Raw genomic sequence first — 21,328 nt, 5'->3', positions numbered from 1 at the left:
AGCCAGGTCAGAGGTCCGGGCTCGCCCGCCGCTCTGTCTAGACGAAAGGAAAGCCGGGGGTCGACGTCCGTGCCCGAACCTCTGCAGCCGGCCTGTCGCCCTCCCGAGTCCAGACCTTCCCACGAAGCCGCACCGCGCCGTCCCGCGCTCTTCGCCTCAGCTCGCAAACAACATGGCGGCACCGCCCCCGCCTCCGCCCCCCACGCCGCCTCCTCTGCGGGTCCTCGCTCCGTGACGCGAGGCCGCGGCCGGAGCCCTAGACGACCCGCGGCGAGGAGCGGCGCGCGGCCGCGACTGTGCGAGCCGGCGGGCCGCGCGCGGGCGGCGGGCGGAGCCGGGCGGCCGCGGGCACGCGCGCCGACATCCGGACCGCGGGGGCGCGGGGGCGCGCCGCGCGGCGGGCCGGGCCCGGCGAGCGGGCGGACACAGAGAGCGGAGCGGCGGTGCGGGTGGAAGCTGCGGCGGCTCAGAGCCTCCGCGGCCGCGGACGGGCAAAGCAGCAGCAGCAGCACGAGGAGCGCAACGCCCCGCGCTGCAGTCCGGCGCCCGCCGCCGCCGCCGCCGCCGCTCGCGCCCCAGCCGCCCGGGCCGAACATGAGTGAGGCGGCGCGGGATCCCTCGCCCGGAGCGTCGCCGGCCCTGGCCGCGGCCGCCTCTGAGGAGAAGAAGGGCAAAGAGCCGGAGCGCGAGAAGCTGCCGCCCATCGTGTCGGCCGGCGCAGCCGCGGTAGGTGCGGCGGGGGTCGGGGGACGCCCGGGCGGCCTGGCGGGCTGGGGCCGGGGGACACCGGGGACACCGGGGACACCGGGGAAGGCGCGCCTCGAGAGCAAGCGCGAACCCTCGGGAGCCCTGCCTTCCGCACTCGGGGACTGTGGTCCGCTGCCCGACGCTGGGCGTCCGCTTGTTTCCTGGGGTCTGTCTGGCTCTCTCCTTGGTCCCCAGGGTCGGCATCATCTGTTGGTTGAGCATAGATGTCAGGAGGGCGGCCGTGTCTTTCCTCCGGGATGAAGAACCTGCCCTGGGGGCACCGAGGCAGCGCTTCCCTCTTCTTCCCCTCCTTTTTCTGTCATTTCTCCTCCCTTCAGATTGAACAGACTCCGAGGCGAGTTTCCACCTAATTCTGACCTTTCCGTTGCTGTCTGGGTAGTGGGAGGCAGATGCATCCCTGATGCTTTTATCTTATTCATGTGGTACAGGCATGTGACTAAAAGGAGAGGGGCTTTTTCCTTCTTCTTAAAACTCGGTTATCGAAGCTGAGCAGGGCGGGTAATTTGCCAGCTGGATTTGCAAGGGTTATTTGGAAGGCGCTCTCAGCCTTCAAACTACATACTGCCAAATGATGTCATGGGACATCAACCCTTCTCCCTGTTTGTACTGGTGGTTGAGAGTCTGGTTGCTTACCATTAACCTCTGATTTTGACATTTTTATTTGACATACTAATTTAAATACTTTGGGTAAGTTTGCTTTCTTGTATTTAAAGAATTATGACTTGTCGCGCATCTGTGCGTGACAAAATAGTAAAAGTTTAGGGAATATTATACATTTTAAAATTTCTACTTGCAATTAGTTTCTTGAAGCCGCCCTCTTAAATGACTAAGAATTTAACTAAAATAGCTCACTCCTCTTTATAAAGTGTTAGTATTGGAATAATGTTATGATTTGGTAGGTTTCTCAAAAACCGCCTAAAGCCTGTAATAACTGAGAATTGTTAAAAGACAACTCTTTTATCCGAAGTCAGCACAGCAACTCACGGACAGCGGTGACACATTTAAATGACACATTTAAAAGCGTGGCTCCAGCTGATTGGTAAATTGCAGCTGTGGTTGGGATTACCTTGGGAAATGCTGTGAAGCAATTTGTCAAATTGTAGTCCTAGTTCCTGCTGGGGGTCCCCCGGGATTTCAGAGCTTATTTTGTAGGATTTCTTAACACCAATGTGTTTTGTTTGTCTTTCAAATATGTGTGCATGTGTCTGATGTGTGTGTATGTGTGAGTGGGGGTGTACGTGTGTAGTGCTCAGGAGAAAACCTCTGGTATCAGTCTTCATCTTTGAACCTATTTGATACAAGGTTGCTTGTTTCTGAATCTTCATAAACCAGGTTTCCAGGATTCTCTTATCTCTGACTCCTGTTGATCTATATTGAGATTACAGATGCACACCACCGAACTTGGGTTCTGAGGATGTGAACTCAGATCCCCCACACCTAGGGGCAAATGATTTTTCCTGCTGAACCATCGACTCAGTGCCCCAGCAGTTTTTTCCTAAGGTGATTATTAAGGGAGAAAAATGTATCTGTTTTTAGAAGCAATTATATGATCTAGTTTAGTTTCTAAATGCAAGTACCTTTCCCCAAATCTATATTTATAGCAGTGTAACTAGAAGAAAGGTTTGTAATTTAAAAAAAAAAACACACAGAAGTTGATATAGCGTGAATGTAAGTCTAATGTGTAATATCTGAAGCCCATACATCTTTGTAATTTCAGGTTTTTCAGATTTTGAGACAGTAATTGAGTACATATACTACATGTAATACCTACAGTGACTTCCCAGAATCAACCATATTTAAAACTGTAGAAAATTTATTGTCTGATTATGCTAAATAGAATAAGGTTAAAAAAAACTTACTGGCCTCATGTCATTTCAGGTCAGATACATGTTTTTGCCACCAAATGAATTACAAAGACACTTATTTTAGGATAGTGGACTAGTCACAAAGACTGCAGTTTAAGAATATTTTAAATCTTTAAGTAAACACTGGAGGAGAAAACAGTTTGGAATAGAAAACCTGGGACTCTGAAGGCATTTTCTGTGGTGCCTTAAAGGGTCTTTCTGTTGGATGTTTAAATGGCACTTTAAGGGAACAGTATGTGTATGTGTGGATCTGTCAAGGACATTTTCAGAGCTAAAGTTTTTGGGGTATCACAATTACCAGCCTAAGGAAAAATGTGGCTGACCTTGCGGATCAGGAAAGCTGGCAACCAGATGACTGAATTCTCCAGTGGATCGGGGAAGGCTTGGTGGAATACGGTGGACAGGGAAAGACAGTTGCCTGTTAGGTTGTTTTCGGACTCCTTGTTGGTTAACAGCACCCAGGTTTGTTTAGTAACCTAACTGACATCAGTAACTTTGGGGGGCGTTTTAGTGATTCTTCCTTTTTTCTCTTTCCAAGTTGAGCTTGTTTCAATTCAAGTGGCCCTATAGTCATGACTTTTTCAGAAAATTAGTGTGCCATGGTTATGACAGGGGGAAAACAAGCAAGAGTGACAGCTCTCTGAAACAAAGAAGAGGCCAGATTATGTTGATCCTAAATAAAGCTAAAAAGTTTAAGTTATATTCTGAAGGTTTAAAGAGGAGATGAGGCTCTCCCTGTAGGATAGGAGAGAGAATGCTAGAACCTGACAAATCCTGACATTACTTCAATGTCAAGTGCAGTTGCATTCAGAAGATCCCTGACACAAAGTTACTTTGGTAGCATGGTGTTCCCACCCTAGTTTTCAGTCTTTGATGAAATCAAGTAAAATCACTGGGAAACATTATAAACTCTTTAAATCAGAATTTCAGGGAATGAAGTGGAGGCATTATATTTTTCTTTTAACTCCTCGGTATAGCTAAGAGTGAAAACTGATGCTGTACACACTGAATTAGAAGATCTGTGTTTTTAAACTCTACCCTCATCCCAAGACTACTTAGGAATGGCTGTTACGATGCTGTATGAGAGATGCTGGAGTGGTGCTGCTCAAAGAAATGGCTGTTAAAATGGCCCTGTGAGAGATGCTCAAGAAGCCCAGATAGAGCTCTCAGAGCACTGTCAGAGATGGAGGCTCGGCCTTGTGCTGTGGACGGAGTGCAAGCCCAGGGCTGAAGGAAATAAAGAATTTTAAATAGTGTGTCCATGTGAAGGTTTGATGATGGAAATACCGAATTCACCACGGTCGACAGGTTGACGTGGAGATGAATGTCATAAATTAATTACTGATTTAATGCAGTGTTAGAAAAACATGTTTTTAAAAAGAAGAAAATACTTAAAGGAGAGGCAGAATTAACTGAGGCAAGAGGGGACAAGTTTGATTGCTTTGATATTTAATGAACTGAACAGGAAAGAGATTCTCCATGGAATGGGATATATCAAGGAATAAAATGGATTCAAGAAAGGTAAATTTTATATAAACTGGGGAGGTGAAGAGAAATCAACTTAAACTGGTGTGTGTGTGTGTGTGTGTGTGTGTGTGTGTGTGTGTGTGTGTGTGTGTTACTGAGGATAAAACACTTAGGGCTTTGTACACATACATTCTACAATTGAGTTACCTCTCCATCCCTAGTTTAGAATCTCAAAGGGAATTTTGCTTGCAGATAGAAGACTAGGAACTGTGTCAAGTAGGTAGGAGAAGAGTTTGATGAAAGACACAAGGTGTATATATAGAGGGTAAGATGAAACATTTATGTTCTGTATAAATGTGGTTGCTGGAACCTCTGGACCAAGATGGAACTGCAGTCACTGAACATGTGTGATGCTTAGCTTTGCACTAAATGCTGCAGAAAGCACAGACAAGCTTACCTACAAGGTCCTGACTCAGGTGATGTGAGGCTAATGAATAAAGAGCAAATCAGTGTGTAAGCATCAAATAAGCTACATAAACAGTTTGCAATATAGGAGATCAGTGAGAGCAGAACTGTGAAGAAGAGCCTTGAAGTAAAGTAAAATATTTTTAAGCTGGCTGGCCATTCAAGGAATGATAGGATCTGGATGAGCAAAAGCAAATATGCAAAGTAAACAGTGGGGAGAATAATATGAGCAAGCCTAAAAAGAAGAATTAGGGAACAATAAAACAAGCCCAGTGGAAGCGTGCTGGGGACTTGTGGGAGGTAAGTAAGAATGCCTGGGGGCTGAAGAAGTTTGGACGTTCCCCCTGTGGTTAATGGGAAGCCTTTGGAATTCTTTGAATAGAAGAACAACATAATGAAATTCCTGGTAGTGTATAGTTAGACTGGGGGAGGTAAGAGGAAGAAAGTGAAGGAAGTAGGATTGTGGTTCATGCTTGAGATGGTAAGCACATCCATTAAAGTAGAGAGCACAGAATAAAGTGTTAGGGTGGAAGAGTTCATTCAATGTGGAACCTAGGTGCCAGGGATGAAGAGAAGAAAGAGTAATACAGAGAAAAACACAAACAAACAAACAAAAAGTTTTCCAGAGAAAGTTTCTCAGGAGAAAAAAAAAGACATTAAAAAAAAAAGGCAGTCCAACCAGTAACATTTCAAAAATGTGTATGTATGTGGTTGTATGTAAGTGTAAACTTACTTAAACTCTGCCCTGATTAGCATTTGGAACAGTCTTATATATGGAAATGCTGTGCCTTTTGTCTATTTTATTCTAAATAATGGTGAATGTATCTTACACAATTTAATAAAGTACAGATTTTAAAAAATATGTGTGACCTGGTATGGGTGCATGCTCTCAGTCTAGCACTTGGGGGAGGTGGAAGTAGACCAGTCTCTTGAGTTCCAGGAGAGTTGACTACACAGCAAGTTAGTCCCCGTCCCCCCATCCCGTCCCCCCCCCCTCGTCTTTCTCTGTCTCTCTCAAAAATGTATATACTGAAGAACAACTCTTAAGTGCATACTCTGTGCTATGCATTTTTCATGTGTCATTTAGTCAGTTAATGAAACCAACAACAATCACACAACAACTCAGTGCATAAGTTATTATCCCATTTTTCAGGACAGACATTTAAGTCAGATTTCTTGTACCTTGCTAAAGGGTGAAATGATACTGAGATACAAAGGTTGTTTCAAAAACATGTTCTTTCCCCTATTCTAAACTTTCTGTGTCCCTCTTGGTGGCACATGTGTCACAAAGAGCCTCCACCCAAAGCAGCAATTCCAATTTGGAAAAGAGGATGTGGTCCAGCAACATGTTTGTTTAAACCTGTTTCCAAATATAGAATATTATGGGAAAGAAGTATATTCTAGAATATCTGATCATTTGGGTTTAATGTTATGGTATGAATATGTAATTAAATTCTATATAAAACAAAACAGTCTGGTAAAGTAAAAATAACTTCTCAGAGAGATTAAAATAGTTCTTAAAGAGTTTTCAGTTAAGAAAAGATAGATGGTAGCTATATAAATACATATCCTGGGTGTCTAATTTTGAGTGGATTGTAAAGTCTCTCAACTTTTTTATTTTTTGGCTGCAAAACCAGAATGCACATCTGCTTATTCTCTCATCTTGCTTAATCCAGGATGTAGGACAAAAATAATTTGACTATATTTAACAATTGGAGAAAACCATGTTTGTAAATTTATAAATTGTGAACCAGAAAGTGCCTGCAAAATAACAAGTGTGAGACCACTTTGATATTTGTAATTCTTTGTGTACATAGTGAGAAAAATAATAGTGCCTGCCTCACAAAATATATATAAAATCTAAAATAATACACATAAAAATCTACATCTGTACTGAGAAATTGTAAATCAGCCATCCCTTGCTATTCCTATTATTTTGGTACCCCTTCTCAGCTCTCTGTATCAAGTGTAAGCTCTGTGTCTATTGCCTTTACTAGTCTATCCCTTCCCCATCCTCCCAGAGCTATCGGATGCCCTGCACTCTGAACTCTTCATGACTGGTATATGTGAGAATTCATATGCATTTCTTCTTGAAGAAGAAAAAATAGCTGCAAAGGGGTATTAGTGTAGTGTTACCAGAATTAGCAACTTCTTTTGGTGTTATGTTTTAAAATGATCTCCCTTATTTTTAGAGTTGAGAAGAAGATCAACAGTGGATGAATGAGGAGGTGGGTGGAGCTGAGAAGGCTTTGGGAAGCTTTAATTTCTTTCACCTACTTTTTTCTAGCATTATAGTTAAATGTATAGAAAAATGTTTTGCAGTGAGCCTTAGATGAATAATTAGTTGTTCTTAAGTTGGTAGTCCTATTTTAAGAGAGATCTGTGTGACATTTTAGATAGCAGTTAAAATATTAAGAATGAATATAGTTGGGCTGGTATGTAGCCCAGTGGTAGAGCACTTTCCAGAATGAACAAAGTCATGTTCCATCCCCAGCCCCAGGCATGGGGATCAAAGACTGGAATGAGTATTAATGCATGCTTTAAATATAAAATTTATTGAAATTTTACTAATTAGGCTGAATTGAAAAGTTATTCTGGGGGGCTGGAGAGATGGCTCAGAGGTTAAGAGCACTGACTATTCTTCCAGAGAACCCGAGTTCAATTCCCAGCAACCACATGGTGGCTCACAACCATCTGTAATGAGATCTGGAGCCCTCTTCTGGTGTGCAAGCATGCATGCAGATAACTGTATACATAATAAGTAAATAAAATAAGTAAATAAATAAATAAATAAATCCTTTAAAAAGGAAAAGTTATTCTGAAATTTAGTTATCAGAGGTACAATAAAATTAACTTCGTGTTAATTCAGGTATTTTTATAAAGAACAGCAAGATTCTTATTAATTAGTTGTAGAATTGTGACCTTATTCTAAAAATAGTATTTGGGTATGGAGAAATGGCTAGGTGATTAAGAGCAGTTATTGCTCTTACAGAGGACTGAAATTCAGGTCCCAACACCCATGTTGGATGGCTCACATCTACCTATGGCTCCAGCTCCAGGGGATCTGGTACCCTCTTCTTGCCTCTCTACACCTGCACAGACATGCGAGTATTACACAGACACACTCAGGCATACACACATATAAAAATAAAGCCTCAAAGCATTTGCATACATAAGGGTAATATCTTTATGCAGCTTCGTGTGTGTGTGTGTGTGTGTGTGTGTGTGTGTGTGTGTGTGTGTGTGTGTTGTGCAGCAAATGAATAAATCTCAAAGGCTACCTTGCCTCCTGATGGTAAGTGAACACTAAAGTTTGTTGCTTAATGCCTTTATTAATCTCCTCTAAAGGATACAGTTCATATTAAAATTCTTATTGGGGGCTGGTGCTAATTGGTTTAGAAAAAAAGAGTTCACAACTTAAGAGTAGCTGAAAATTCATGATTTAAGAATATAAAGTCAGTACTTGGGATTTTGTAATCCATTATCGTAACTGAGGGAAAGAATATAAAAAGATAATATATCTTTACCTGGTATCAAGACCTCAAATAGTTCTTTTATGGATTCTAAATATACATACATCTGATATGCTCCTGATTGGTAGCTAGGAGAGCTTGTTTTGGAAATTGACAAGCAAGAGATCTTAAGGATTGCTTATTTTAACTTAAAACATACAGATGTATTTGCTACTTGTTTGACATAATAACCTCCACTGAGTACCTCAGGAAACTATGTACTCTTGTATAAAGTAGTTTTTATATCCATCATAGGTAGTCTATCCTGGATTCCTTGAGAGTGAAGATTGGATTTGTAGACGTAGAAATTCCACTTAAAATATTGTATTTCAGAGACTGTAAAATAGGGGGAGATGGTACCATTTTATAGCATTGTGTGTTGAAACAGAGGCAATTATACCTTTATTGTGATAGAAAAAAACAAAAATGTTTATCTTCTAAGGCAGTTTTGGAGGATAGAGGATGATCAAAGTAAATTGTACTAAATCAAATACACAACAGAAATTAGTATTTAAAAGTGGTCAGTGAAGCCTGAATACCTCCATTTTGGGTATCTAATAGAAAAATACAATTTCAGACATTAGAAGTTTGACTCATATTGTTCCTCAGTAAACTTTTAAAGTAGGACTCCAATATTCAAAGAAAATAAGGCCGAAAATACATCATTATGGGGGCCAGAGAGATGGCTCAGTAGTTAAGAGCACTGACTGTTCTTCCAGAGGTCCTGAGTTCAATTCTCGGCAACCACATGGTGGCTCACAACCTCCTTGAATGACATCTTGTGCCCTCTGCTGGCATGCAGGCAGATGACTATATACATAATAAATAAAACCTTAAAAACTACAAAACAAAAAGAAAGCATTGCTTTAAAAAAAAGAAAATACATCATTATGTGTTAATATGAGCAGAGCAGGTATTCTAAGCATTTGTCTATTTAACTTTCTCATATTATTTAAGATTGTAATATTACATATATCCTTCATGTTTATATAGTCAGAAAACTATGGAGGCCCATGTTTGGTACTAGCAAAATAAAAATTATAATTACTACATAAAACTTTTCTGCTGCTTGAAATATGAACTTGTTTAATAAATTCATGGGCTATCTCTGACCAGAGAATGAATTCTATTACTTATTTACTAGGCTGAAGTATTTTGAGTATATTTTTCTTTCAATGAATTTTTAAAGTTCAACTCCCTGCCCCCTCCCACCCCCAGTTCTTTGTGCTTCCATCTGTAACAGCTGGTTGAGTATCTTGCTGCTGTCTACTCTTCAACACATACAGCCCACTGTTTGCAGACTGGCCTTATTCCAAGATTTCATCTCTAGTATTCTGTAGAACTGAAGACAAGACTAAAAACCCTGAAAATCAATTATAGTATTGTGGCAGGTCTAAGTGTAAGAAGGGGTGTAATATTCTTTAGAATTTCAGTCCCCCTGCTAGTAGCTTTGATTTGCATTTCCTGATAGCTAAGGATGTTGAACATTTCCTTAAGCATTTCTTCGCCATTTGAGATTCTTCTGTTGATAATTTTCTGTTTAGATCTGCACCCCATTTAAATTACTTGGTTTGCTGATGTCTAGTTCTTGAGTTCTTTATATATTATAAATACTAGCCCAGTTGTGGAGTTGGTGAAAATCTTTCCCATTCTGTAGGCTGTCATTTTGTCCTGTTGGATTTAGGACCTGTGCACAAGTTATGTCAAGCCCTGTGATGAATAAGGACTCTGTAGAGTAGCATAATGGACCAATATGAGAGCTGTCAGGATTACTAATGGCTCTAGAAAAGGACAGGCGATTTGGAGAGAACACATGAATATTTGGTGAGCACCATCGTTTCTGCTGTATGTATATTGTGCATTGGCTTTTAAAAGGGTAAATGGAATCAATCTGGTGAGTGAATAAAGAAGTAAAAAAGAAACTCTGTATTTTGCTACTATGAAAATAAAACTACTTTTAGATTAAAAAGTAGATGTTGGACTGAAGATTGCTTGGTGGGTAAAGGTGCTTGCCACTGAGACTGCTGGCCTGAGTTCAATCAATAGCATCCACATGGTGGAAGGAGAGAACAGATTCCCTGAGGTTGCCCTCTGACCTCCACCTGGACAACACAGCACACATTTACATGCGCACATGTGCACATGCACACCCCTCAACACACAGAGACACACATGAAACGTGAACAAAGTATATGAAGAAGTTAACTACTATTCTCAAGATTCTGGGAGCTGAATAGTCGGGTATGGTGTTGTGTGTCTATGATCTCAGCATTGGGGAGTCTGAGACAGGAGTCCAAGGGCAGTCTAAGCTATATACCAAGTTTCAGACAAGCAGGGATATAGTGAGGCCTAGTCTCAAAACAACTTAAGGTCTGAAAACATAAGTTTATAAAAATCTAAGACCTAAGAAAAGGCCTAAAGTCAGCACTACAACTAAATTGTGCTCTTCTTATATTTTACTTTTTTTACAAAATATGGGTAATTAAATATTTTAAGAATTTTTGGAGTTGTTGGGGTAGAAAATGTGTTAATGGATAGTTTCTTCTTTTTTTTTAATTTTATTTTATTTTATTAGTTCTAGATAGGGAACAAGCTTATTTCAAGTCCCTTCTCCCTCTCCCTCCCCTCACCCCCAAACTTTCTCCCCCACCCCCAGCCCATCCCCCCAACCCCATCCACCCACTACTCCCCAGGCAGGGTAGGGCCCTCAACGGGAGCTCAGCAAAGTCCACCAAGTCTTCCTATGCTGATCCTGGGCCCTTCCCCATGTGTCCAGGGCCAGAGTGTAACCCTTCATATGGGATGGGCTCTCAAAGTCCCTTCTTGCACCAGGGAAAAATACTAATCCACTACCAGAGGCTCCCTGGAGTGCAGAGGCCTCCTTATTGACATCTATGTTCTGGGGTCTGGATCAGTCTTGTACAGGCCTCCTGGACAGCATCTGGGGTCGATGTGCTCTCCCTTGTTCAGGCCAACAGTTCCTGTGGGTTTCTCCATCCTAGTACAGACCCCTTCGTTCTTCATTCCTCCCTCTCTTCAACTAAATTCCCGATTTCGGCTCATTGTATATCTGTGGATGTCTGTCTCTGTTTCCATCAGCCACTGGGTGAGGGCTCTAGGATGGCATAAAGAGAAGTCATCAATCTCATTTTAGGGGGAGGGTTTTTAGGTTATCCTCTCCACCATTGCCTGGATTGTCAGATCGTGTCATCCTTGTAGGTCTCTGGAGATCTCCCTGGTTCCTGATCCCTTCTCGGGCCTACAGTGGCTCCCTCTGATATCGTTTCTCTCATCTTGCTCTCTTTCCTCTATTCTTCCCCCAACTCAATGTTTCTGCCCCTCCATTTCCTCTCCTCTTCTCCTCTTCTCTTGCTCTTATTGTAGCAGCTCCTTCCCCCCCCCACCCTCATGCCCCCAATTAGTTCGGGAGTTCATGCCACTTCCATTCCTGGGGACCATTTAACCCTTAGAGTCCTTCATGTTTCCTAGTTTCTTTGGTGAAGAGCATTATATACTGGTAGTCTTTTGTTCTATGTCTAAAATTCATATATCAGTGAGTACATACCTTGCTTGTCTTTTTGTGACTGGGTTACCTCACTCAGGATGGTTTCCTCTAGTTCCATCCATTTGCCTGCGAATTTCAAGATTCCATTGCTTTTTTCTGCTGAGTAGTACTCCATTGTATAAATGTACCACATTTTCTCAATCCATTCTTCAATAGAGGGGCATCTAGGTTGTTTCCAGGTTCTGGCTATTACAAACAATGCTGCTATGAACATGGTTGAACATATGTCCTTGTTGTAAGTACATGCCCTATTTGGGTATATACCCAAGAGAGGAATGGCTGGATCTTGAGGTACACTGATTCCCATTTTTCTGAGCAACCGCCATACTGATTTCCAGAGTGGTCTTACAAGATCGCACTCCCACCAGCAATGGAGGAGTGTTCCTTTTTCTCCACATCCTCTCCAGCATAGATTGTCATTGGTGTTTTTTATTTTAGCCATTCTGACAGGCGTGAGATGGTATCTCAGAGTTGTTTTGAGTTGCATTTCTCTGATGGCCAATGATTTTGAGCACTTTTTTAAGTGTCTTTCAGCCATTTCAGATTCCTCTGTTGAGAATTCCCTATTTAGTTCTGCACCCCACTTTTTAATTTCGTTGTTTGGTGTTTTGGTGGCTAGCTTCTTGAGCTCCTTATATATTTTGGAAATCAGTCCTCTGTCAGATGTGGGATCGGTGAAGATCTTTTCCCATTCTGTGGGTGGTCGTTTTATCCTACTGACTGTTTCCTTTGCCTTGCAGAAGCTTCTCAGTTTCAGTAGGTCCCATTTATTAATTGCAGACCTCAATGTCTGTGCTTCTGGCGTAATGTTCAGGAAGTGGTCTCCTGTGCCAATTTGTTCAAGGGTTGTTCCCACTTTCTCTTCTAGAAGATTCAGTGTGGTTGGATTTATGCTGAGATCTTTGATCCATTTGCACTTAAGTTTTGTGCATGGTGACAGGTATGGATCTATCTGTAATTTTCTGCATGTCCGCATCCAATTGTGCCAGCACCATTTGTTGAAGATGCTGTCTTTTTTCCATTGTATAGATTTAGCACCTTTGTCAAAAATAAGGTATCCATAGGTGCGTGGGTCGATATCAGGGTTTTCAATTCGATTCCATTGGTCTATCAGTCTATTTTTGTGCCAATACCAAGCTGTTTTCAGAACTATGGCTCTATAGTAGAGCTTGAAGTCGGGGATGGTGATGCCTCCAGAAGATCCTTTATTGTAAAGAGTTGTTTTGGCTATCCTGGGCTTTTTATTTTTCCATATAAAGTTGAGTATTGTTCTTTCAATGTCTGTGAAAAACTGTGTTGGGATTTTGATGGGGATTGCATTGAATCTGTAGATTGCTTTTGGCAGGATTGCCATTTTTACTATGTTAATTCTACCTATCCATGAGCATGGGAGATCTTTCCATTTTCTGGTATCTTCTTTAATTTCTTTCTTTAAGGTCTCAAAGTTCTTATTGTACAGGTCTTTCACTTTTTTGGTTAGTGTTACCCCCAGGTATTTTATGTTGCTTGTGGATATTGTGAAAGGTGATGTTTCCCTGATTTCTTTCTCATTGGATTTATCATCTGTGTATAGTAGGGCTACTGATTTTTTTGAGTTAATTTTGTATCCTGCTACCTTGCTGAAGGTGTTTATCAGCCGTAGGAGTTCCCTGGTAGAGTTTTTCGGGTCACTAATGTAGACTATCATGTCGTCTGCAAATAGTGAAAGTTTTACTTCATCCTTTCCAATTTGTATCCCTTTGATCCCCTTTTCTTGTCTTATTGCTATAGCCAGAACTTCAAGTACAATATTGAAGAGATATGGAGAGAGTGGACAGCCTTGTCTTGTTCCTGATTTTAGAGGAAACGCTTTGAGTTTCTCTCCATTTACTTTGATGTTGGCTATTGGTTTGGTATATATTGCCTTGATCATGTTTAGATATGTTCCTGTTATTCCTGTTCTCTCCAAGATCTTTATCATGAAGGGATGTTGGATTTTGTCAAAGGCTTTTTCAGCATCTAGTGAGATGATCATGTGGTTTTTCTTTTTAAGTTTGTTTATATAGTGGATTACATTGATGGATTTTCGTATGTTGAACCATCCTTGCATCCCTGGGATAAAGCCTACTTGATCATGGTGGATGATTTTTCTGATATGTTCTTGTATTCGGTTGGCCAATATTTTATTGAGTATTTTAGCATCGATGTTCATGAGGGATATCGGTCTGTAGTTCTCTTTCTTAGTCATATCTTTGTGAGGCTTGGGTATCAAAGTGATTGTAGCCTCATAGAAAGAGTTTGGCAATATCCCATCTGCTTCTATTGTGTGGAACAGTTTGAGGAGTACTGGAATTAGCTCTTGTTTGAATTTCTGGTAGAATTCTGCAGTGAAGCCATCTGGCCCTGGGCTTTTTTTGGTTGGGAGGCTTTTGATTACTGCTTCTATCTCATTAGGGGTTATAGTTCGATTTAAACTGTCTATCTGATCTTGATTTAATTTTGGTAAGTGATATTTATCCAGAAAGTTGTCCATTTCCTTTAGGTTTTCCAATTTTGTGGAATACAGGTTTTCAAAGTATGACCTAAAGATTCTCTGGATTTCCTCAGTGTCCGTTGTTATGTCTCCCTTTTCATTTCTGATTTTGTTAATTAGCATGCTCTCTCTCTGCCTTTTGGTTAGTTTGGCTAGAGGCTTGTCTATCTTGTTGATCTTCTCAAAGAACCAACTCTTTGTTTCATTGATTCTTTGTACTGTTTTCCTAGTTTCTACTTTGTTGATTTCGGCTCTCAGGTTGATTATTTCCTGGCGTCTACTCCTCCTTGGTGAGTTTGCTTCCTCTTGCTCTAAAGCTTTCAGTTGTTCTGTCAATTCTCTAATGTGACTTTCCTCCAGTTTCTTCATGTGAGCACTTAGTGCTATGAACTTCCCTCTTAGCACTGCTTTCAGGGTGTCCCATAAGTTCGGGTATGTTGTGTCTACATTCTCATTAAATTCTAGAAAGTCTTTGATTTCTTTTTTTATTTCTTCCTCAACCAAGGAATGGTGCAATTGGGAGTTATTCATTTTCCACGTAAATGTAGGTTTTCTGCAATTCGTATTGCTGTTGAATTCTAGCTTTAATGCATGGTGGTCTGATAAGATACAGGGGGTTATTTCAATACTTTTGTACCTGTGGAGGTTTGCTTTGCTGCCAACTATGTGGTCAATTTTTGAGAAGGTTCCATGTGGCGCTGAGAAGAAGGTATATTCTTTTGTGTTTGGATGGAATGTTCTATAGATATCTGTTAAACCCAGTTGTGTCATAACTTCTTTCAGATCCTTTGTTTCTTTGTTAAGTTTCTGTCTAGTAGTTCTGTCCAGTGGTATAAGGGGGGTGTTGAAGTCTCCTACTATAAGTGTGTGTGGTTTTATGTGTGGTTTGAGCTTTAGTAATGTTTCTTTTACAAAAGTGGATGCTTTTGTATTAGGGGCATAGATGTTCAGGATTGAGACTTCGTCTTGATGGACTTTTCCTGTGATGAGTATGAAATGCCCTTCTTTATCTCTTTTGATTGCTTTCAGTTTAAAGTCTAATTTGTTAGATATTAGTATTGCTACCCCAGCTTGTTTCTTGAGCCCATTTGATTGGAAAATCTTTTCCCATCCTTTTACTCTGAGGTATCGCCTGTCTTTGAATTTGAGGTGTGTTTCTTGTAAACAGCAGAAGGATGGATTCTGTCTTCGTATCCATTCTGTTAGCCTGTATCTTTTTATGGGTAAGTTAAGACCATTGACATTCAGGGATATTAACGTCCATTGTTCATTGGTTCTTCTTAGTTTTGGATTTATTGTTGGTGGTATCATTGCGTGTGGATTTTGCCCTTCTGTTTCTTTTTGTGTTTGGTGAAATTCGATTAACTACTGACAGTGTTTTTGTGAGTGTAGTTATGTTCGTTGGGTTGGAGTTTTCCTTCCAGAGCCTTCTGTAGTGCTGGATTTGTTGATATGTATTGTTTAAATCTGTTTTTGTCGTGGAATATCTTGTTTTCTCCATCTATAGTGATTGAAAGTTTTGCTGGGTACAGTAGTCTGGGTTGACATCCATGCTCCCTTAGTGCTTGTAGGGTATCTATCCAAGACCTTCTGGCTTTCAGAGTTTCCATTGAGAAGTCGGGTGTGATTCTGATTGGTTTGCCTTTATATGTTACTTGGCCTTTTTCCTTTGCTGCTCTTAATATTTTCTCTTTATTCTGTAGATTTGGTGTTTTGATTATTATGTGTCGGGGGACTTCTTTTTGTGGTCCAGTCTGTTTGGTGTCCTGTAAGCTTCTTGTACTTTCATAGGCATATCCTTCTGTAGGTTGGGGAAGTTTTCTTCTATGATTTTGTTGAATATGTTTTCTGTACCTTTGAGCAGTATTTCTTCACCTTCTTCTACACCTATTATTCTTAGGTTTGGCCTTTTTACGGTGTCCCATATTTCCTGGATATTTTGTGTTAGGGTTTTGTTGGACTTGAGGTTCTCTTTGGTGGATGAATGTATATCCTCTAGCGAGTCTTCAGTGGCTGAGATTCTCTCTTCCATCTCTTGAATCCTGTTGGATACACTTACATCTTTAGTTCCTGATCGTTTATCCAACCTTTCCATTTCCAACATGGTCTCATTCTGTGTTTTCTTTATTGTGTGTATTTCAGCTTTCATGTTTTGAACTATTTCAAGAGCTTCCTTCACTTGCTTGGATGTTTTTTCTTGGCTTTCTTTGGATTCTTTAAGAGATTTATTTATTTCTTGAATTTTTTGGTTTGTCTTTTCCTCCAATTCATTTAATTTTTTGTTTGTTTTCTCTTCTATTTCTTTAAGGGATTTTCTTGTTTCCTCTTTAAAGGTCTCTATCAACTTGCTGAGATAATTTTTGAGGTCCATCTCATCTTCATGCTCTGTGTTGGGCTTTTCAGCTCTTGCCGGAGTGGAGTCCCTAGGTTCTGGTGGTGTCATGTTGGTCTTTGTGTTGTTGAGTGAAATCTTATTCTGTCTTCTCCCCATATCCTTTTAGTGGGTGCGGGTGGGTTCTCTCTATCTCCTCTTGTGGCCCAGTGGTGTGTGGGGGCTAGGAATTCGATGTCCACAACTCTAGATGATCTCGACGCTCCTGGTGGTCTCCTCGCTAGTTCCTAGTTTCTTGGTCGTTCGGCGGAATGGAAGAGTGGGGTGCTACCAGATTTGGGGCACAGGGAGCTCCTCCCTGCCTGGGCTTGTCTGGCCCAAGCCGGCAGGCTCAGGAGGGGGTGGTGGGATGGGGGTGGTGGGGTGTTCTGGCCTGGAGTCGGGAGCGGGCAGGAGCTCACTCACCTAGTTCCAGGTCAGTCTGCGGCGGCGGAATGTAAGAATGGGGTGCTAGCAGATTGGTGGGGCAGGGGGCTCCTCCCTCTCTGGGCGTGTCTGGCCCAAGCCGGCAGGCTCAGGCGGGGGTGGTGGGATGGGGGTGGTGGGGTGTTCTGGTCTGGGGTCGGGAGCGGGCAGGAGCTCACTCACCTAGTTCCAGGTCAGTCTTCGGCGGCGGAATCGGATAGTTTCTTCTTTAGAGTGCTCTGTGATCTATACCTAATGATCCCTACATGATTAGAACACTTTTTTAAATCCTGACATACCCACAATTTAATTATAATGCTTTGTAAAAAAAAAAATCAACACTAAAGGATTTATCATTTTATATGAAATTTTATACCTTTTTAAATTTAAATTAGAAACAAGCCTGCTTCACATGTCAATCCCAGCTCCCTCTCCCTCCCCTCCCCTACCCCCACCAGCCCCCTACCTCATCCTCCCTCTGCTACCCAGGGAGGGTGAGGCCCTCCATGGGGGATCACCAAAGTCTGTCATATTATCCAGGGCAAGGCCTAGGCCTCCTCCATGTGTCCAGACTGAGAGAGCATCCCTCCACGTGGAATGGGCTCCCAAAGTCCATTCATATGCCAGGGATAAATACTGATCTACTACCAGAGACCGCATAAATTGTCGAGGCCTCCTCACTGACACCCATGTTCGTGGGGTCTGGATCAGTCCCATGCTGGCCTCCCAGCCATCAGTCTGGGGTGCATGAGCTCCCCCTTGTTCAGGACAGCTGTTCTGTGTGTTTCACCAGTCTGGTCTTGACCCCTTTGCTCATCACTCCTCCCTCTCTACAACTGTATTCCAGGAGTTCAGTTCAGGGTTTAGTTGTGGGTGTCTGCCTCTACTTACATCAGCCATTAGATGAAGGCTCTAGGATGGCATATAAGGTAGTCATCAATCTCATTATCGGGGGAGGGCATTTAAGGTAGCCTCACCACTATTGCTTAGATTGCCAGTTATTGTCAACCTTGTAGCTCTCTGGAAATATCCCTAGTGCCAGATCTCTCCTCAAATCTATAATGGCTCCCTCTATTATGATATCTCTCATCCTGTTCTCCTCTATTCTTCCCCTACTCAACCTTCCTGCTCCCCCATTTCCTCCTCTCCCCTCCTCTTCTTCCTCTTTCTCCCAGCTCCCTCTTCCCTCCCCACCATGCTCCCAATCTGCTCAGGAGATCCTGTTCCCTTCCCCTTCTCCAGGGTACCATGTATGTCTCTCTTGGGGTACTCCCTGTTTCCCAGCCTCTCTGGCAGTGTGGATTGTAGGCTGGCCATCCCCTGCTCCATGCCTAAAATCCATATATGAGTGAGTTCATACCATGTTTGCCTTTTTGTGACTGGGTTACCTCACTCAGGATGGTTTCTTTTGCTTCCATCCATTTGCCTTTGAATTTCAAGATTTCATTTTTTTCCCCCAGTAGTACTCCATAGTGTAAATGAACCATTATATGAATTTTTAAAGTTGCATCAAATTATTATTTGAAAATTTAATGAATCAACCTGTAATGTAATTCATAATATATTAAAACTAATAGATTTGGAGTGCATAAAAACAGTATTATCTAAATACATAATTAAAGTAGTTAACATTTATGGAATATATATTGTGTGCAAGGAAGGAGTAGTGCTAACTATTCTGTGAGTAGAATTTGTTAACTCATAACTATGAAATAGATATATTACCACCATCCCCCTCTAAACCTTACCAGTTTGTAAGCGTTGTACTTTAAGAAAAGCAGCACGTGGGAGAAAGATGTCATGCGACAGGGTTCAAGCAGAGAGGTTTTTTTATTAGGGAAAGGGATCATAAAAGGGGAAAAGGGAAGGAGGGAGACCAGTCTTCAGAGACAGGAGCAGCAGGAGAGAGGAGAGAGGGAAAGAGGGGGACAGGGGCAGAGAAAGAAAGAAGGCTGGGAGGTGGGCAGGGCCCTTTTTAAAGGGAACGTAGTGAATGTGCACAGGTGGTGCTCTTAGTGCTGCAGCTGAGGATGTATCCTGCAAGAACCCCAAGGACAGGCCAGTACAAATGCCTGAGTACTAACAGTAAGTACTCAGATGATTGACAGGGCTCGATTATACTAAGAGAATTTGGTTAGTGTGATTATAATAGTTTCATCATCTTTTCTGTCATAAAATCTTAATCTCTATGATAACACTTTGATTCTTACAGTAAAATTACTTAACCACAGTCAGGAGAAATTATGTTACAATTTTAAATGTTTTGTTTATAGGGCTTGGACAGAGGATCCAAGAGCCAGATTTCCACTTTCAGCAGCTTTGTTTCAACGGTTACCCAGAAGAAAGAAGCTGCTGAAAATAGAAGCTCACCTGCCCATCTGGCTCTCCCTAACATCAGGAATGGTAATGGTCTATGTGTCTTGGCTGGAAGTGTGTTATAGTATTAAACTACTTAAAATGTATTTTCAATTACTTAGCACTTTTTTGTAAGTTTAGCTATTACAAAAAAGAGAAATAAACTATGTAAATATTTACAAGAAGGTCGAGAATCGTTACTTTTAACCTAAAACTTTTAGCTGTTGTCTAGAGGAGAGAGCTATAATATATGTAGAGTATTTTACATATATATATGTAAAATACATTTTATGTATCTTTGTATGATACATTTGAATTAACCTTTCTGTCATTGTAACAAAATACCTGAGAGAAACAAGCTAAATGAATAAGGACTTATATTTGGCTCATGGTTTTAGAGGTTTGACTTCGGGTTACTTGGCTCTGTGTTTCCATGCCTGTAGTAGGATAGAACACAAAGTGGGAGGGCGTGTGAGATGATAGTTGACTACTTATGGCAGCTGGGGAGCAAAGAGAGAAAGAGGCAAGAAGGGACCAGGCATAAGATGGACCCTTAAAAGTCATATACCACCCCCATGATCTATTTTCTGCCCTACTTTCTAATGGTCCCTTTAGTATAAACTCATGGGTAGATTTAGGAGATTGATGAAATTCACACATTCACACCTCAGCATTGCCACCACCTATGGGTTAAGCCTTCAACACATGGTCGTTTTTTATGGGGGCACTTCATATTCTGAGCTCATGACAGCAAAAAAATATGATACAAATGTTTAATATACTGCCAATATTTGAGCAGCAAATTATTAGAAAACATAATGGAAAGTATATGAAATACTAGAGATAAACCCAAAAGGGAAATAGGCAAAACTTATATAAAGAAAATAAGAAACTATCAAAAGACAAAAAAAATTGAATGGAAAAACCATAGAAACATCACCCAGTTTATTCTACATATTTAATAATTTCAACAGTTCTTTTGGAAAACTTGGCAAAATCATTCTGTACTTGATTTATACAATTAAATGTCCAAGAGGATGTAGGAGGACACTTGCCCTCAGAGTGCCATAAATGGTATTAAATTACTCAAAAAGCATAATTAGAACAACTGGCAGACCTCTCAGAAATAATGTTTTTTTTTAATTATAAAAGTACTGAAAGACTAGCCAGATGATTTTTAACTATGTAGAAATACTTGCCAACCTAGTAATTCTACCTATAGGAGTTTAGTCCAAGAAAATAACATCATCTGTGTGCAGAGATAGAAGGGAAAGGATACATTGCTTATAGTAGGAACAGTAGATTATTTAACTAAATTGTGTCAATGTGTATTGTCAATGCTGTGCTTCTATTAAAAAAGAATGTGATGAGGATATAAAATAACTGGAGGAAATGCACATAGTACATTATAAAATTAAAAGAAGCAATTATAAGATTAAAGGTAGGTTGTGACTCCAATTTTTTTTTCAAAACAGGGTTTCTCTGTGTAACAGCCCTGGCTGTCCTGGAACTTGCTCTATAGACCAAGCTGGCCTTGAACTCACAGAGATCCTCCTGCCTCTGACTCCCAAGGGCGTACAACCCACCACCACTGCCACTGCCGCTGCCGCCACCTGGTATCACCGCCTGGCGCCTCCAATATTTTGAAGTAGATGAAACCTTTTGTTCTCATTTCGATTATTCTATAAGGCTTTTCACAGATCTGTTAATAGTTTCCATCAGGAGGATTGGGTATATGTTCTTTATATAACTTTTTTTAGACAGTTTTTTTTTTTTGTGTGTGTGTGTGTGTGTGTGTGTGTGTGTGTGTGTGTGTGTGTGTGTAGCCCTGGATGTCCTGGAACTAGCTTTGTAGACCAGGCTAGTCTCAAACCCAAGGAGCCTCCAGAGCACTGGGACTAAAAGCATGGGCCACCACCACCTGGTCTTATATAACTTATTTTATCATAGAAAATGTAAATTATTTGTTTTCTTTAGTATCCCTTACCCTGTGAAAACACAAAACAAATCTGTGGACTTTTG

At 41.2% G+C, this 21,328-nt stretch overlaps 1 protein-coding gene across 6 annotated transcripts in view; it reads left to right on the top strand.

Moving 5' to 3' along the window:
- Positions 1-529: 529 nt before the first annotated feature.
- Hectd2 (HECT domain E3 ubiquitin protein ligase 2) overlaps positions 530-21,328 on the top strand; it is an 80,499-nt gene continuing 59,700 nt past the window's right edge. For 2 of the 6 annotated variants that reach the window (XR_004768995.1, XM_035441875.1), the window contains exons 1-2: positions 533-726; positions 19,225-19,354. Coding sequence is in view for 3 of the 6 variants with exons in the window: in XM_035441875.1 (XP_035297766.1) it covers positions 595-726; positions 19,225-19,354 (262 nt within the window). In the remaining 3 variants the exon portion in view is untranslated. Of the gene's footprint in view, positions 727-19,224; positions 19,355-20,820; positions 20,955-21,328 lie in introns of those variants that run through there. The other 4 variants (XR_004768997.1, XR_004768996.1, XM_027406341.2 and 1 more) reach the window with 4 other exon arrangements.

Source organism: Cricetulus griseus, chromosome 3 (assembly GCF_003668045.3).
Source record: "Cricetulus griseus strain 17A/GY chromosome 3, alternate assembly CriGri-PICRH-1.0, whole genome shotgun sequence".
In the NCBI taxonomy this organism is placed as follows: Eukaryota; Metazoa; Chordata; class Mammalia; order Rodentia; family Cricetidae; genus Cricetulus; species Cricetulus griseus.
This window is presented reverse-complemented; position numbering and strand designations above follow the sequence as displayed.